This window comes from Falco cherrug, chromosome 12 (assembly GCF_023634085.1).
Source record: "Falco cherrug isolate bFalChe1 chromosome 12, bFalChe1.pri, whole genome shotgun sequence".
Lineage (NCBI taxonomy): Eukaryota > Metazoa > Chordata > Aves > Falconiformes > Falconidae > Falco > Falco cherrug.
In genome coordinates this window covers 4,371,877-4,390,573 of record NC_073708.1, presented here as the reverse complement: position 1 = coordinate 4,390,573, position 18,697 = coordinate 4,371,877, and the positions used below count along the sequence as shown (strand labels likewise).

The following is an 18,697-nucleotide window of genomic DNA, read 5'->3' as shown; positions in this document are numbered from 1 at the left end:
TTCTTTGCCACATTCATCATTTGAAACATTAATTTTTCAGTTTTACTAAAACAGTGAAGGCTACATAATTGCCCCAGGAAAATACAGCAAATGTCCTATGGCATAAGGAACAGACTAGCAAAGTGAACGTTGAAAATTTAGTTGTGTAATCCTGTACCCAGAGAACTGTACGTTCTTTTCTATATGTGAAACTTTTATGATTACTTTACACTACTACTCTATTCCTCTACACTACCCTATTTTACTACTGACGCCTCTGTATCTGTTTGCTTGATGCTCTTCTGCAAAGAACAGCTTTTGGCTGAGCTGTGTTACATATCTAGAGAACTCCCTCAATGTTATCTTTCTGTATGTACACTTATGCCATTTAACTACTTTAACTCACGCTTTCATTTATCATATTCATTGATCAAAGCCAAAAAGCTTTGAAATCAGCAAGTATGTCCATTATAATGCTTTATATCCTATGCCGAGGTAATAAATTCAATGAGAAATTAAACATGGCATTTCAGAGCTGCACACAATGTTCTTTAACGCAGCTCACTGAAGTCCTTAATTACAAAGCTGCTGGTAAAGAATCGACAGCTTGGAAGGAAGTTTTTTGATGGAGCTTTTGAGATAATGGTCAAGATTAGACAGTAGCACCTCTGTACTGAGTATGCAAATTAACAGTAGTCTTTTTTTTCCTGGGAGCAAAGTTACACAGTTGTTAATTTTCAGAGGAGAAGGGTCACACACTATATGGTGAACAGCAATTTTGAAATTGATTTGACTCAAACTCAGCCAGAAAAGTGATTCAGATGCAGGCATGGCTTATGTTAGAGTTGCCAAATCCGGTAACCCAATAGCTGCAGCTCTCATTAGATCCTTCTGCACCTGCTCCCACTGACAGCAGGTCCAGACCTACGTTCCCCCCGGCAGGAACTCCCAGACTCACCCGTATCTTCCCACATCTTTTCAGTAGCTGGCTCAGACACACGATCCCTACAGTACTCGTCCCACGCCTATGGTGCCTCTGGTCACTGACTCCCACTCCTCTTCTCCTCTACTTTGCCAGATAGTACAGACTGAAGTCTGCTAGTGAGTGAAGCCTACGTACATGCACGGCTAGTAGAAGCTCATCAGGAAAGCGCTCTGGTCTCACCAGAATGTGGCCCTGCACCCGCGGGCCCCTGTACTCTGTGGTCCCTCCTCCCATTGCTGGCACTGGGACCTCTCACACACATCTCTCCAGGTGCTGGCACCTCAAATCTGTGGAGTCCCCGTGACCCCTTCTTGACTTGCTGGCACTGAGGACCCCAACACACACACCAGAGAGCACTCTCACCCTGGAAAACCGAAGTGAAGTTTAGTAAGAAGACAGGACAGACTGTGGTGATGAAGTGTGGGACGAGTGTACTGACTAAAGCCGCCTGCTCACACCCAGCTGACCCCATTTATCCCCTTTTTCCCCCTGTTATCCCACACTTGATCCTCTCCAACCCACTTTGATCCTTCCCTTTTCCAACCTTTGGTCCTTCCCCTAATCATCCCATAATAAATCTCACATATCCCAACAGTCTCCTGGAAAACATCCCATAATGCACTTCACACAATCTCCAAATGCTTTTCCCGTCCATCCCAAAGTGAGTCCCGTTCCTGCTTATGCAACCACAGCCCTGCAGGCTGCACGGCGTCAGGGAGAGCTGCTGGTGGCCCACCTGGGTGGGTTTCACAGCAGGTCCGTGAGCTGAGCCCCCTGCTGTGGGCACTGGGGCAGCCAGGGTGGGGTCCCCTCTGCACCGTCTGTTTGTCGGGGTTCCTCTGCTGCTCCCTGGGCGTTTGTGTTTTCATTAATTAGCCCTTAATCAAATGACCTCACAGCTTAAAACCCAGCAGGCGTATGAACCCCTCCCCAAGTCCTGAGGTATCCCAAAAGCAAAGCGGGAGCTGCTCAGATGCATCACTAACCTGGGACAGTTTCTGCAGGCAGATTAATTAATTAATTAATTAATTAAGTCCGTCAGCTTTCAGAGCGAGGGTCATTCAGAGAATCTTGGTGTACACATCCAGTTGTGCCAGAATATTTTTAAAGCCACAACCAGCTCAGGCTTATTTTAAAGGTTTTAAATGTGCTTTACTTGAAGTGTACTCAAGACGGGTGCAAAAGATCTACATATTCCACTGATAATGAAGGAAATCATTGTCCGCTAGAACTGCAAACCCTGATCAATTCGTATAAAGGCCAAACACAATAGGAAAACTTGGGGGGGGGGGGGGGGGGGGGAGGGGAGGGCCAGAACCCACAGTCTGTACATCTGAATCATATTTACAAGTGGTGATCACTAGATCCAAACACTTGTAATTATTCTCCTGACCATGAGTTCTGACCAGAAAACCCAGAAGCACAGGCTGGACGGGTTATTTATGCCAGAGGGACTCTGAAGAGAGGAACCAGCTGAATGCCAGGGTCGCTCCCACCACAAGCCCACATGCCGATCCGCTCCAGTCTTCTGTTCAGCGAGAGACTGTATTTAATTCTGCTTCCCGGGAGAAAACAGACTTTAACCAAAAACTCCTCCAAGTTTTTGGCTAAAGCCCTGTGCGATACATTCCCTTCCAGAAGTGGTAGATTATAGAAAAGACAGAAAGGCAATTTCTGATCAGTTGTAACATCTTTCTCCTGCCCTTGCAAAATCTGCCCTGGCAAAAGTTAACTGGGTACTTTTTAGAAGAGGGGGGGCGAGTGCTGCCTTGGCCGGGGCTCCTTATCCCACTAAATTACACTCCACAATTGAACTCAAAGGATTTTTCACATTTCTTCTCTCTTTTCAATTTTTTTAATGAAAGAGGCCAGCCAATTTTTATATCACAAGCCTTATTACCCATTGTATTGCTGCACGCGCCTATAACTTTGTCAGTTTGTTCAGTTGCCTGTTTTTTGTAGGCAGAATTGTTTGCAAGTAAAGCTTTTAAAAGTATTAGTAATGTAACATCTTTCAGCCGTGTGAGAATGAACAGAAATCAATATGAAGTTCTTGGGGAAAAAAACCCAATAAAATGAAGAAATTCACTGCAAGGGTAGAGTTAAGGTTACTGGGGTACTCGTCATTGATCATTTTTCTGCTTGCAGCCCTGGGTTTCTAGGAGACTCCAAGAAATCCAGAAAATATGGGCTTCCATTTCCCTAGCTGTAAAAAACTGTTCACTTTTACTGGTGTAACAGTAGGTCTTAATCCAGACTATCTAATCTACCAATCAGCCTGTTGAACAGAAATAACACGACAGAAAGGGTGAGCCTTGATGAAGACACTCCGGTGTCACTAAGCATCTACTGACATCAAGATAAAAACTTGACCACAGAAAAAACTGAGAGGGATAAATCCTGGAACAGATGTATAAATGAGCAATAGCTGAGCCATATGAAATATAATAAAACACAGACTCACAGGCACTGGAGATGGAAAAGACCTATTAGGTCATCTAGTCCCAGCCCCTGCCAATTCAGAATTGGTCCCTAGAGTGATGTGCTGAACTTTAAGAAAAAAAAGGCTGCCAAAAGCTTTGTCAAGCCTGTTACACTTGCTCCAGAAGAGAGAAATGAAAAACCCCAAAGCAAATGAACAGGCTTCAAGTCATGGGGGACTGACAGTGCCAGGAAAACTTGATTGTATCCCCATCTCCTTAGCAAACCTTGGTGAGGAGCGAAGGGGTGGTTTCCAAAGTCCAGAGCACTTCCATACTGCATGACTGCTGCAGCTGAAACCTGGCGAGTCAGAACTGAAAATCACACAGGCAGGCTTTGCCCTCAGGCACACTATGGGAATTCCTCTTCCTCCAGCAACTATAGAGAGAACAGTTACTGAAACTCAAGCTATTGGGAAGTGCCAAGTGAAGGCATGTTCATTCTAGACTGATGCCTCCAACCCATGTTAATCTAGCCACAAAACAGTCTTGATAGTCCCCATGACTGGGTATTTGCCTACCAGGGTATTTTAGCCCTCAGCCTCTCCACGCCTACACAGATCTGCATTGGAGCTGCTTCCTCTGGTTCGTAGGAGGCTGTCAGAGCCAGAGGGGCACACAGTGCCTCACCACTTTCAGCATGGCTTGGAAAAAAGTTGGAGAGGGGGACCACCAAGCGTCACGGGAGTGTACACCACCTGGCTAGCACTGGGACCAAGAATCCTGTGTGGCGTGCGAAGGCGGCACCTGCCATCAACCATCACGAGCACCACACAAATAGCTACACGTCTTAGGACACTGCCTAGCACTGCAGTAATGTGTGTTTTTATTGTAGGGGTGAAGTCCTAAAGGAGACCAGGAATGCCTTTGGCAGTGGAGACAAGGGAAAAGAGAGAGCAATTGAGAAGTATCCAAGCAAGACTGTGAGACGGCTGTCTGAGCATAATGGGGTGAAGATGATGACCAGGAGGCAAGTGTGACACTAAAGAAAATACACTGGGACCCACTTCTGTAAGTAAAAGAGACTGCTGACACACTGCACTCTCAATTAATTTATCTACAAGCACGGGCTTCAGGCCCAATTAGCTGAGATTGCTGGATAAGTTCCTGAGTGTTCCTATCTCTCACCAAGGGCAGCAGAAGCAGATGGGACTCAAAAGTGACACTAAAGGCAGGGAACAGCTTGGACACCAGCAGGGGAACCAGGTCAGCTTGATGGAAAAAGAGAAAAGTCACCTGAAAAACAGGCAAGCATTCCTTTTTCTAAGGATCCAACTCACAAATGATCTTCCAATTCCATGGGAGCAAGGTTGTTTTTATAATCCTAGCCAGTCACAAGTTGGTTTTTTTTTTTAAGTTTTCTAGTCTAACATACTCGGAAAGCGAGATCTAAAATTTATCCTTGTGCAAACAATCAATACCATGTCGTACACACCACTCATGACCCAGCTATGAGGCTTAATCATGGCTGGGGCTTAAGCTGCCATCTAAACACCCCCAGAAAACATCAAATGTTTGACCATTGGCGATATATGTATAACATCTCATAAACGTACTGGGAAACTACGCTCTCTTCATGTTGTACAAACCTGGTCTACTATATCTATAATGCATTTGCCAAGCTTGCAAACACTGGGGAGAGTTTGTTACGCCAGATTTCTTTCATAAACATCTCTTATGATTTTCCATTATGATACTGGATGAGCTGAGAGAGAGGGGAGTACCACTTGCAAAGCAAATCCCATGTTTTCTACCCAAGTGTGCCACACTGTAGCTCAAATCCCACCTAACTTCGCTCCCAGCAAAGCAAGAAGAAATTAATGTATTCCTCAAAGTACTGAAAGCCAAGCATCTTTCGTAGGTGATTTGCATTTTTCTACAGCTTTTTTACTATAACAGCTACTTAAATCTTCCCCGGGGTGAATGACATGCTGGACAAGGCCCCTTCTGCACTCACCGTGGTTTGAGTGTCTCACACAGTCCCCCAGCATGGCGCTGAACCGCCTCTGAGCCTCTGGCTCCGGGAAGCAATAGTAGCTGTGCCGGCTGAAAGGCTGCCACAGGTAAACCGGGAACTCCTTCGGCAGCTGAACGAAGGCTTGGGCGACCTCCTTCTCACTCGACCCTGCACAGAAAACACATTTCCATTTGAAATCTGCAGGTTTCCTGGGGGCTTCGGCTCTTTTCTTCTGCTATGACAGAGAAAACAGACCTTTGCTAGCAGGGAAGCATGAGACATGACAAAATCAAGTCTTGATCCAAGCAATTGGGCACAGAGGGCAGGGGGGCACGGCTGGGATGGGCACTCTCAACAGGCACCAACCACCTCTCTAAGTTATACTGTAGCAACTTGATGTCCTCTTGTTTTGTATTCAAGGTGGCCAAAAACTACACATTCCTTGTAAAATTTCAAAGAAACTATTTCATTGGATTGTAGCTGCTAGGGAAAAGGTTTTCACGGCAAATAGGTCAGTGGGCAGCTCTGGTCTCTTCCACATAGAGACCATACAGGAGCGTATGGTCTTCTGTATAGAAACAAACTCCATCAACCATGTAGGAACAGCAGTGGTTTCCCCACCTCCAGGGTTTCCAAACACTGCAAGACGGCCTTACGAACTGTCACTTCAAGGCCTGGAAGGTGAAGCAAAGACAGCACTCAGTATCTCCACTTTCCAGTCTCTCTGCACAAGGGATGATGCTGTACAACACTGTTTATGGATGACTAAATGATCTCTGGGTGTCTTCAGCATCGCACAGAAGGGGAGAAGGTCGATAAAAGACTAACTGAGCCAGTCATTGTGAAGGGAGAGGCACAGAAGCCCGCAAGCAGCCTTGGGCTACTCCATGTTACTCAAGCCCAACTCCTGCAGAGCTGTGGTGACACACAGAAGTCACCTCCAGGCACAGCTGCCCCACACTACCCTCTGACCCCCCTATGCCTTGGGAAAGGGGTGTAAGGGGGGCACGTCCCAGCAGTCATAATTTTAAGTGGCATGAGACAAGACTTAAAAAAAAACACCTTGTCTACATCTTGCTCTTATCCTTTCCTTATGTGGCATTCCATTTTCCAAATCTGACTCTGCAACATGAGATCTACTCCCTTAAAGCCCGAATTTTCTCCATCTTCGTGGAGGGGGGGCCGGCAGGACCACAATGGTTCCTGTCCCAGAAACAAAAGCAGCAGCAACCTTCCTGCCCTCTCTGTGGGACTTATTATCAACTGTGAGTCAACACAGGCAGCTGGCATCTAAAAATGGAAACAAATAAACCAGGAATATTTACTAGGCCCAGGAACAATGGTGGTGTGGTTCCTGCCTTGCTTCTGCAGAGCTTCCAGCGGCTTTGTGCCGGGATGCTGAAAAAAAAACAGGACCCAGCATTTCTGAGAACATTAGCTTATAGCATCTTCTGTGTACATACACTCTGGAGCTGTGCTTTGACTTAGAAAAAGGGCTGTGTGCATCTCCTGTTGCCCCATTTTAAAGTCTAGCCTGAAAGCCTGCCCAGAAGTGGTCTGTGTAGGTAACAGAGCGTGGGGTTTGGCAGTTCAGCTTCAAAAGGGGCTTACCAACAGGATCTGGAAAATGTTTATCAGACAGCAAATTGTAATCTTCTTCTGAAGTCAGTACTTTGCCTCCTGCAGGAAGAATGTGATATTTAGGGCTGGCTCCTTTCTGGTAGGCCTGGAAAAACAAGAGAGAGGGAAAAGATAAAATACACAACTCATTGACAAAGCTAATGCACAGGGATATTCCCCAAAGGGAAAAGTTTTTTTGTCAGACTGAATTTTGGATATATTCCCTAGACACGTCAAATCTAAACCATGGTTGAATGTAAGAAGCATATTTTAAAATATCCTCTCAGTGCTTATCAGCCATGGTGAAGACTCAGGGACAGAAGGGAAGGGAAAAGGATGGGATTTTCTTCTAAACTCTATTTGTTTGATTTGTCAGCCAGGACTAGTTTGACTGTGGCAGCTGCTAAATGAAAAGCTTCACTGCAGTCAGCTTGAAGCCACCCAAGAACGGCTCCTTAAAATCCAACTGCAGAAGCATGGGGATGTATTACAATGACATACAGATAAGAAGCACTCTACGATAGGCAAAGGAAAGTTCAAAGCGCTGTTAAAATGATTTGCTAGTTCTTGCAAATACATATGGCCAAGTCAAGGCGCTCAGTTGTACCCTCATCCATCCCTGTGGAGCTTCAGGCCAGTTCACAAGGCTGAAGCTGCCTCACTGAGGATAACGTTTCATCTAAAAATGCTAAAAGAAAGGCAGCAGCACTGGAAAATTCACTTGGTATGAGTTTATTTGGAAGCGTAGAAGAATGTAAGAGGAAGAAGCATTTACCTCTTTACTCTCAAAGCAATCCACAGTGTAGTCATTTCTGATAACGACATATCTGTCCTTCCACTTCTTCAGATCCTCAGCAAAATGCAGCAGCTCTGCTTCATATAAGACTGTCCCAGCTTCCAGCGGGGGCTATAAAGACAGGTTTTGAGATCTGACATTCTCATAATCACACCTCAGTTCTCAAAAATACACAATCAAATTCTGTACCCTGAGGTGAGGAGGCAGCAGTAGAGCTCTGTCTTCCAAAAATACTTCCAGATTTCTGAGACAGAGACATTCTTATTTACCTTTTGGATGCCATGCTGAATGCAAGATGACTTGTAGTTCATCATCTCCCACTTTCCACTATGTACTAAACCCATTGCATTGATGCAACAATTTTTTTATTATAAAATAGAAAATTACTTCCAATTGCTTTGTGACACTTTTGCATCTGTGCTCTTGTAACTGATATGCATTTTTCTGAAAGACGCAGCTGTTCTATTATCCCACCTTTTACATTCCACCTCATTGCTTTAGCTTACTCACTTCAAGATCATTGGAAACCCATGATTTCCAATACACCTGAAAAATTTAGACCCATATTTTCTTAATATTGAAGGCTGGTTCTCTGCATTTTCCTCCAATAAAGAGATTTCTGTCTTTTTTTGTCTCTCTTTTTCTAATAAAAAACAGCTTTCCACAGCTCACTTCACAGAAGGGATTGCTGCATCTTCTTTATGAAACCCTATAGCCATGGATGAAAGGGTTAATTAAGTTTCCCACAGGATTTTCTGCCCTGACTGTATGATCTCTGTCCCAAGATTCTTGCAAAACCTTGCCATCAGCAGGAAGCAACTAGTTTTGTCCAAGTGTCCACCTCCATCTCGATGAGATGCACGCTTTGTACCAGAAACTTGTGTCATGGTTCTTCTCATGCTACGATGAGACAACCAAACAAGACCAAAACAAAGATGTATTTTCAAAACCAAACTTCAAACTTGAAACCAAATGCAGCTTTTCCATCCAAAACCTAACTGAACCAAATCAAACATCTGTACTTGCAAATCTGTTGTGTACACTTAGGTTGTATATAAGAAAGTACACACATAACATATCCTAGATACACATTTATTATGTATTAAATTACTCAGTATAAGAAGCTGAAAGAATATTTCTGCATTGTGTGCTTGTGTATTAGAAACATTTAAATAACTTGAAAAATACTTGGGGTTTGATTTTTAGAAGCTTTGAGTATCTGTACCGCCTAATAACTTTACTTGAGGGCATTCAAGACTGGGAAAAACAAGAAAACCGAGTCCAGTCAGCAGCTGATACATTTCCAGCTCATATTTTTCATACACTTCAACTACTAAATGCGTTATTTAAATAGTTGACGTGTTAATTATTTCATGCAGGAGAGCAGATCTGTATGGTAGCTTGAGGATGGGGAAGGGCTTATGTGTGCCCTCCTACCTTGGTTTTCAGGAACCGGGACTGGGAATCCCGGTGCTGCTCCAGCTCATCCTGCACGTGCTTGCAGAAAGCCACCGCATACTGGCGTCTGTAGTGCGGGCTGAAGTTTTTGATGACGGCCTCTGTTTTTCCTGAAGCAGAAATTGAGATTTAATTGTATTTAATATATGTGGATTCAGAAACTGTAGCATAGTACCAAGGCAGTTATCACCAGCAACCCAAAATATTGCCTGAGCGTACCAACCTGCACAGCAGACCAGGACACCCCTGGAGATGCATTCAGCTGTTGTGACAACAAAGCGCAGAGGGGATTTGTCCAGGAAAACACTGGAGTTTGGACATGGGGTTTTCCTTCCAAGAGTGAGCAAAACATACCCCAAATCTATTTCTCTAAGAAAAGATGCTGTATGCCTCTCCCTGGGACATTCTGCCACAGATCCACGGGTGTTTAACAGCTGATAAGGTTTTCAACGAAACATATAGACAAGTGATAAGCATACAGACAAGTGATGCTAGCTAGTGTTTAGCCGATTTAGCCAGTTTTATCACACAGTGAGATTTTAAAGCTGACTCAAAGCTCTTACAAAGGATGTTTTCTAGGCTTGGGCACTGCAATCTCTTCTTTGTTTGAATATAAACAGATACTCAGTCATGCTGCAATAAACACTAATTTTGTATTGTCTTGCTATGATCAAGATCTCATCAGTAGCAATAACAGCAATAAACACACAGACAGCCTCATTCCTGAGAATCTTAAAGCAATTTAGGAGTAATTAACTCATTAACTTGATCAAAGAAATTAAAGCTTTACAGACAAGGAAGTGAAGTTAAACTTTAAGGCCATGTGTATATGTGACAAAGAGTCTGCAGCAATGTGAAAACCAAAACCTGGACTATGATCTAGATAGCATCCCGACTGTCCTGGGGACTGGAAAGATAGATCCCTTTCTTCTTTGTATTAAGGAGCCCCATGACAAAGGGGTTTTCCTCAGCATACAATAGAGAAATGTAGTTTCACACCTCAAGCAATTTTGATGTTTTCACAATTTTATTTTGTTTTGCTTGGGGAAAAAATACCAAATTTTCTGGCAAAAAATATGGTAGTTCCCAAACTGAAATTTCTTGAAGCCTTTATATGCATGGACTCCTAGACCAGGACTAGCACTCTTGAAGGGCCAAACAGAGGAACCAGCAAGAAGCACCGAGACCTCCAGAGTCCTGGAGAAGCTGAACCACCTACAATGATGTTCCCAGATTGATAAACTCCTCCCAGGCACCTGCCAGCACAAATCACCGACAGGGATTCATGAGGAGTCTTGATGATGTTTCTGTATTTCATACAAAGGGCTGTGAGTCTGCAGCAACTATGATGAAATCAGAGAGAGGACTCGACGGATTTGCTCTTTCAAGCATGTAAGCATAGTCCTTATAAAGCAACCATGCAATACTTGCTGGATTACTACTGATTTGATTGCCGTTTCTGACCAAAAAATGGTGTTCAACTGTCAGTGCAGTTCCCAGAACGTTCATGCCTTTTTAAATCTTAAATAATTTTAAATATAGTCGAATAAAGAGAAAAGCCATGGATCATTACCAGAATAAGTGCATGGAATTTTATGGGAGAAAGTTCATGGATGCTCTGGTGTACAAGATCCTGTCGTCCAAGATTTACTGCATCTGGCTACCTTATTTCCATTTAAAAACCCCAAATACGTGTGGCTGAGACTGCCATGGAAAAATAGCTAGTTTGCTGAGGAGTTCACAGAGATGGGCAATGGCAAAAGACTTTGTAAAGTGTCTATTTCAGGTCCAGCTCTGATCTGCTCCTAATGTGGGACATTACCAGGCTGACAGAAGTAATTTCATCAATTCAGACAGCCACAGTATTTAATTACTCCATAACTTCCTGATAATTACATCACTTTAGTTACATGCCACAAAAGAAAAAGCTATACATTAGCTCCTCTGCTTCTGCATTTTTATTTGCAGTTTGATGAACAGAATTTGATGCATCCCTCAAGTTTAGGGACATAGTGACATAACCTTTCATTCCACCTATTCCCGTGTAACCAGCTCAGAGAGGAGAGCTGGAGCCTTCTCCTTCTTAAGCATCAACGGCGTCGCTGCCTTCAGCTAAACTGCAAGTCCCTTTTGCCCCACTCCTGCCCCTTTCCAACCCCACATCACTGCTGGGTTACAAACCTGCCGCCCCTTCAAGCCCTGCCCAGGTACGTGAAGGAGACAGCTCAGCTGACTGCCGCACGCGCAGAGGCATTACACAAAGCTGGGGGGATGTCAGGAGGCTGGGTTAAGTTTTCAAGTACGTAAGTTTTTCACACATCTACTTGTGGGACAGCACCAGGTGACAACCTGGACTCCAGCCCTCCAGTTTTACGAGACCACATTTTTTGAGACATACCCATTCTGGGATGTGCTTGTGCACAACAGCAGGATACCAGTGCTGCTGAAGCAGAAAATCCCTGCCCATCTGACAGCCTTTTAGAAACTAGCCTGCTTTGGTCAGAGGCATAAACTTATTCTCCAAATAAGGACAAAGCTTCCCAAAACTTTCTTTATAGCATTTTTTTTTTTCTTCTGGTCCCAGCCAGCAGTAGGATGTTGTTGGCCCCGGTGGAGTTTCCTGCTCAGGGTTCGCCCCTATTTTCCACTGTGGCTTTTTCTTTTCCAGCTTGCAGTGGCCTCTTAATCTGTTACAGAGGGCTCAGAGACACTGGACCTCACTTGACTACTGCCTGCATCCTGCAGTAAAAATTTGTAGAGGAAGTGGGACAAAGAACAAAAATCTGGTGTTGGGAAAAAACCCCAACAATCGCAGGAAATATCTGTAATTTTGGCAAAGTCTTTCAATTATGGCTAAATCAGCTCCAAAGTGTGATTCTTTACTGTCAGTATTCCTTAGATCAGCTTTAAGTACTATGACCAAAGAGAAAGGAACTACGTAGTTCATAATATAGAAGTAAGAAATATGACATCAATGTAATTTTTATGTGCAGATTATATTTACAATCAATCAAGACATGAATCGAGGAGCAAATGTTTCAGGCTGTTTATTCCAGTCTTTGCACTACTTGTTGCAAAGGATGTCCGCATTAAAAATACCACCCCCTCTTAAAATCGGAAGAAATGTTTTTTTGAAGAGATTGTGAGTGGCACCACATGAAGCCCTGGCCTTGCACCATTTGGCTCAACAAGAATTGCAACACTACCTGCGGGTGGGAAGAGAAGCGGATGGACCCTTGATCCATTGTTCGTTGACGGATCTTTAAACTCGTTTGGTTTACAGAAGATAAAAATACACTATCTGAAAATAAACATGATGCGAACAGTCATGAGTAATAGAAACTCTTCCCATTAAATGATAACATGGGGCAACTGGAGACAAAATACTCCAGGGCAGTTGAAAAATGAGTTCCCCTAATTCTTTTCCAAATTTAGTGTGGCTTGCTTAGTCAGAGCTGTTGATACGGAGCAAGGGCAGCTTTCCCACTTGCTCAGTCTGGCAATGGCGCAGCTCCAGCCCACATAAATGTGACCTGAAACCCAGCAGCTAGGACCTTTATCCTCGGAGAATACATAGTTTTATCATCCCCAGTAGAAGCCTGCATGCAACTGAATTTACCAACATGAAAAGGTGACAAGTGATGGAGGTAGAAGGATTTCTGTCAAATTAACACGGCAAAGGTCCATTCCCCCTTTGCTCAGGGTTAGATCCTGCTCCAGAATAAACTTTGCTAATGCTCCACAATGCATCTCCTGCTCCACAGAATCACCCTTGCATTTGATCACAAAAGTTTAGCAGAAGTTATGATACGTCTTATAAGACTAAACCCAAATGCGACTCCACTGAGAAACAAGAAACATCTGCCAGTTGCCCTACTGGAAATGGGAGAATCCTCCCCCAAACCTGTTTCTTCTTGTTTCTCCACTGCCTTTGACCTTCTTAACTGTGTGTCACCCATGCTGGACACCTACACGTAATTCCAAGTCATCAACCCATAGCATGTCTTCAAATACCCAACTTTTTATTTTGGGTTTCTCTGCTTTTACTGAAATAAACTGACATACAACTTTAAAAACTATGGGCAATCCTTGGCAGGTTTTCCCAAACCAGGTCTAGCTGCTGGCTTTCAGCTTGGTGGCACAGCCACGCACAGGCTGGTTACCTTGCCCTGCCGTGCTTCTCCACTCCCAACAACGTGTTGCCAAGTGACTGGTATGGATGCAGGTCAGGAAAATTCAGGAAGAAGTCAGAAAATAGTAACTTCTTGGCTGGCATACAACAGAGGCGCTGCCCGCACTCACCGGACTTCAGTCATTTGGAAGTAAGGGAGAGAAAGAAGTAAGGATTTGCCATAAAAAATGCTACTCCACTTATATATTGTTCTCTGGGAGTAAGATGACCCTTCCAAGGGTAGCAAGATGACTATGACCCTTCCTCTTCATAGCACAATGGCTTGCACTCAGCACCTTTTGAACAGGGTTTTTGAAAAATACCATCAGCAGTGATACAAATCTCTTTGGCGATCTGGGGGATTTATCTTCTTAAACCATTTAAGCCCATTGAAAAAGACACTTTGTGCCCCGAGGGACGTGAACTGTAAAAAAAGTAGATGATCTGCCATATCAAAGCAAACCCTAGACAAAATAAAACCTAAAAGAAACAATAAGCATTGTGCATGCTGAATGCCAGTACACCCAGCACTTCAAACAAGTGTGAAGTACTGAGACAGAACAGGAACGAATGACTTTGTCCCTGTATTTCTCCCACAAGGCCACAAGCAAAGGTGTCGGAAGTAAATATAAAAAGATCAGTTGATCATACCCACATGGTACTTCACCAGGCAGGAGTGCAGCCCACAACTGGGGACTTGCTTTTAAACAATAAACAATAAACTATAAACTGTGCTGTGTGCCTTAATCTTATTCAGCAAATTCAGTACCAAGCTTTAAAATTACGACTGTATGTCCATCCATCTGTCCGTCTATCCAAATACGTAATTGTATTCTCGTAGCCCATCAGGGTAGCAGCAAAATGAGTTAATAAAATCACCAGTGTTCATTCAGCTCATGGGTCAACTTCATCCCAACTCCAAGATAAATACAACCTTTGAGATAAACATCTAAAATTGTAGATGCTCTACTTGAGCCCTGTGAATCGGTAAAGGTGGATGTCAGCATCGGCAGCTCTAAAATGGGTTAGATACTCGCTGTGAAAAGAGAGAAGCAGCTTCTGCTGCAATATTGTGTATAAAACCTGCTCTTCCTGAATTCACCCATTCATTTCAAACATCATTATCATTTATTAAATGCATCTGGTAACCAGAAAACTTGTAAAAGCAATTCTTTTTGGCGTATCCTCTCTAACAGCGCTCACCACCTTCTGGTGCCCTGGGACACACAGTAGTGCAGTGGGAATCACCAGATTCCCTCTCTCCTACAGTCTCCTTTCTTGTGCAGGACTTACAGTACCACCCAGAAACTGCTTAAATCCAAGAGCTCCCAGGCTTTATCCTACATGTACCGGGAGGCAATATAAAATACTCTTTTTGTTGTAGAAAGCATAGCTCAGTTTGATCTTTATTTATAGAAACAGTATTTTGATTATTTGTGAGTCATGACTTAATATCTGTTATGGCAAAAAGGGATGACAGACATAAATTGCACGTTCTAATTTGGCTGCATCGCCTCTGCAAGTTTGTTTGCACTCACTTTGCCAAACCAAGAAGCTCTGCAGTGGAGCTGCCCCTCTTTCCCAGGCACACACGCTGAACAGCACAGTTTGCACCTGACAAAATATTGAAACCAATTCTTTACTCTCAGCTTTGTTTTGTATTAACGGAGACTACTCTCACTAAAAACTTACGATGCTGCAACCACACTGGTATGCACACACTCCTGAATTATCCTTCTGCAACGCAGATACTAAACTGCACTGATAAAATTCCAGTTTGTCACCCAAAATGCAATGCATAGGAGAGAATAATACCCATCACACTTTGGATCACCTTCTTCCTGAGTCTCAGCATATAAGCACTCCTTGGGTGCTTAGCCCATCTTCTCTATAGGATGAGTGAGAAAGTCGATGCTGCCTTGTGAAAAAAATCAGATTTCTTAGCAAGTTCACCAGCTGAGACCGTGGGTGTGAAATTTGTTCTCCACCAGAAGCGAAGCTTCTTTCTCAGGGCAAGCTAAACAAACACATTTGTAAGTTCATGTAAGCTTGATCCACAGCAAAGAAGGAGCCAAAAATAACAGGCTCCATTCCAGCCTTGCAGATCTCCCCTTCTACAATTTTTTACTTGAGTACTTAGCTCTTCCTCAAGTGCTCCACTAAACAAGGCTACATTTTATACTGAGCTGCACAATTATCCCATAGATTTCACTAGATCTATATACCTATAACGTTCTTCTCAGGCAACTTCATGAGCATCAAGTATTTCAGAGGGAGTAGACAGACCTGAGTGAGACAGACCTCATACGCTCTAAAAAAAGGCTTGTTTTCTTAAGAGTAGCTTGTGATTTAACTATGGATCCTGCTATTTGAAATTCATTCTGAATACTATCTCATTATTAAAAAATGCAAAGCAAAATACAGAGCACTAATCCTACTTAAACACAGACTGTCTCTTGGGTCAAACTCAGAGATTCATTCCTGCAGCCAGATTTCCTTTCCCCTTTCCTCTTCCCTCCCAGACCAGGATCAAGAAAATTCTTCTCAGGAAACGCAGAGACAGGACTATCACACCTTTGATCTATGATTAACCATCAATATACTAACAGCACACCTTCCACGCCCTCACAAGCGTCTGCTCTATCCTGAAACTCTCCGGAGGATATCTCAGTTGTAATCACGTTATTCCTAAGCTCTGTCCTTTGCAAGTACACAATTCCCTCCAACTGCACTACATGCTGCCAGGGTATTTTATTTGAGACCCACTGCTGGTAAGGTGGAAATGCCCAGGGGAACATATTTTAGCATCAATCCGCCACTGCAAGGCAGCGGGTTGGGATGGTACGTGTCTCGCACCTGCTTGAACCACAGAAGCAGCCTCCACTGGGTACATCTCGTCCTTCAGCACGTGCACTTCACGGACACGGGCCAGCCCTGGGACACTGCTGCCTCCAGCTTCTTCACACCTCCTCCCATACATGGATCATCTCTCCCGCTGGGGGAAATGGACGGACAACTTCTCTAGCTGGAGACAGGTCCCGCACGAGCAGCTCCCCCAGCATTGCAGAGGGGAGAGGCAGTAAACATCAGGAAGCCGTTGGCAGTGCTGCAGTGCTGCCCTCCTAAACGCGAAGGCCAGGAGCAGGGGATAGGGAAAACAACGGGAAGGATTTGAATTGTAACCTCTAAATGCCTGACTTGCAACTAGTGAGATTGGGCGCTGCTCTATCGAACAGCAGGGACCACCAACCACCAACCCCATTGCTGAATCGATACTCCGAGGAGAAACAAGATTTCATGAGTTGCCTTTGCACTTCTGTCAGGTTACAAAAATACTAACAATCATGACTTACATAAAGGCCAAAGCTTGTGGGTAATCAAGCAGAAACAAGCCCAACCTGAGCCAAGGGTTTGATTAACACTGTGTCAGATAAGCTTATCCTTAAGGCTGCTGAAATTTATCCTTTATTGGTAACGGGGTTAGAAGCAGCAAAGCTCTGTCTAGAAACAACTACTCACGGTCAAATTCATCAAGAATAAGGTCTGACAATCCTTTATTTATAAGCTTATTTCACAGCACCAGAAGAATTAGTGATTTAATAAAATAAATGAACCCAGTCTAGTTCCCGGGGGCCACGTGAAGCTAAACTACGCTCTGTATTAAGTTAATTTGGTGAAGGTCAGTCGTTTTCAAGTTTTGTGGGTTTTTTTCAACCCCTTGAGCCACAAGCTGAGCCACTATTGGGGAAATAGACACCAAGCACGTCCTGAGCAGCTTTCTCCAATCCAGATCTCAGCATCACGTTACAAGTCATGGTAGGTCATACACAAATGTTTCTTGGGAACATTTAAACAGCTTTCAAAAAATGTAAGCCAATGCCACATCACCCTTTAAATCAGGATGATGTATTCCCTCTTCCCTCCATTTCGGGTGACAGGCGTTGCAGCCATGTACCTCTCTGCCCAACCATCCACAACATAAATTAATAAAAACGATTCTCACACCAGAGATGCAGATAACAGAAATAAGTCCTCATGATACTAGTTGAAGGTTTTTCTGAATATATGTATGCATTTATACAGACAGACACACCTGCATAAGATTAGTTCTGTGTAATGCCTGGGGTGTGCTCATACAGATCCAGGAGATAATTTTACTCATTTCCTTTTTCTTAATTATTTTGCCAAAATCATGCCATACCAGACATCTCTATTACAAAATTACTCAAAGGCACGTATGACATTGGACATAGTTATGAGTACAGACACACTCACACACATCTTCCCATGCAAGCCCTCATTTAGGCTGAGGTTCCCTTTATTCCCTTTACATTATAATTCTTTTCACCACCGGTCTAGTGTAAGTAAACCCAGCTGGACTTCTCAGAGTACCAGGTTTCCCATAAAGGCATCACTTGTTAAGCACTGTAGCAGAAGGCCATTATCCCATGGTAATATTTTATTCCGTTTCTCTTCAACAAACACACAAACCTCACACAATGGAAAAGGGCTACATCTGGGTAACAAAATGGGAATAAAGGTCTTCAGGTCCCCTTTCCTTGCAATCTCTCTCATTGAATCATAAGGTGTTTGATTCTTTTTTGGTTCCCATACACACCAAAAATGAGTAAATGTCGTGATTTGCAAAGGACAATATTTCAGCTAGCCTATGTGCAAAAAAAGGTTAAAAACAATATTCACCTCTGAACTAAATTAAATGAGAGGTCTCAAAGTATGGGCATTCATTTCAATAGATTTCCAAGACCACGGTCACATCTCTTAATTTTATCACAAGAACTGATTTCAGCCTCTGGGCTCCTCCTTGCCATTTTGAACACCAAAATGACCAACTAGGTAAATACACAGATTTTAACCCAAACACCGTTCAGATTCTGAAGCGGGGATCTATAGCCCCAGGCCATACACATGTCACCAGTATGTCAGTTTGGACCATTTTCCAATTTCATCTATTTTTCTTAGCTTGTGCCAACACTGCCTTGCCTTGGTTCTCTGCAGGGCAGCAGCTGTAAAAGATGTTTGGAAAGAGACTGCAAGGAATGTGCCCATCTTCTCCCCAGGAGGGGTACAATGGAGCAGCAGTCTCGGAGATGGTCTCCTTCCCATCTCCAGCTTATGAGCTTCCAAAAGCCTTTTCCTGTCACAATCTCTCAGGTAACCTCTTCCCCATGTGGTCTTTTGACACGCTGCTTTCTTAGTAACTGCTACAGCATCCCAGGAAGCTCTTTTAAGT

At 43.6% G+C, this 18,697-nt stretch overlaps 1 protein-coding gene across 2 annotated transcripts in view; it reads right to left on the bottom strand.

The window, feature by feature from the left end:
* NIBAN1 (niban apoptosis regulator 1) overlaps window positions 1-18,697 on the bottom strand; it is a 69,486-nt gene that overhangs the window by 29,103 nt on the left and 21,686 nt on the right. For both annotated transcript variants that reach the window (XM_055724713.1, XM_055724714.1), the window contains exons 2-5: window positions 9,255-9,385; window positions 7,797-7,928; window positions 7,013-7,127; window positions 5,402-5,569 (exon numbers count right to left, since the gene is read on the bottom strand). In XM_055724713.1, coding sequence (XP_055580688.1) covers window positions 5,402-5,569; window positions 7,013-7,127; window positions 7,797-7,928; window positions 9,255-9,385 — 546 coding nt within the window. The remainder of the gene's footprint in view (window positions 1-5,401; window positions 5,570-7,012; window positions 7,128-7,796; window positions 7,929-9,254; window positions 9,386-18,697) is intronic.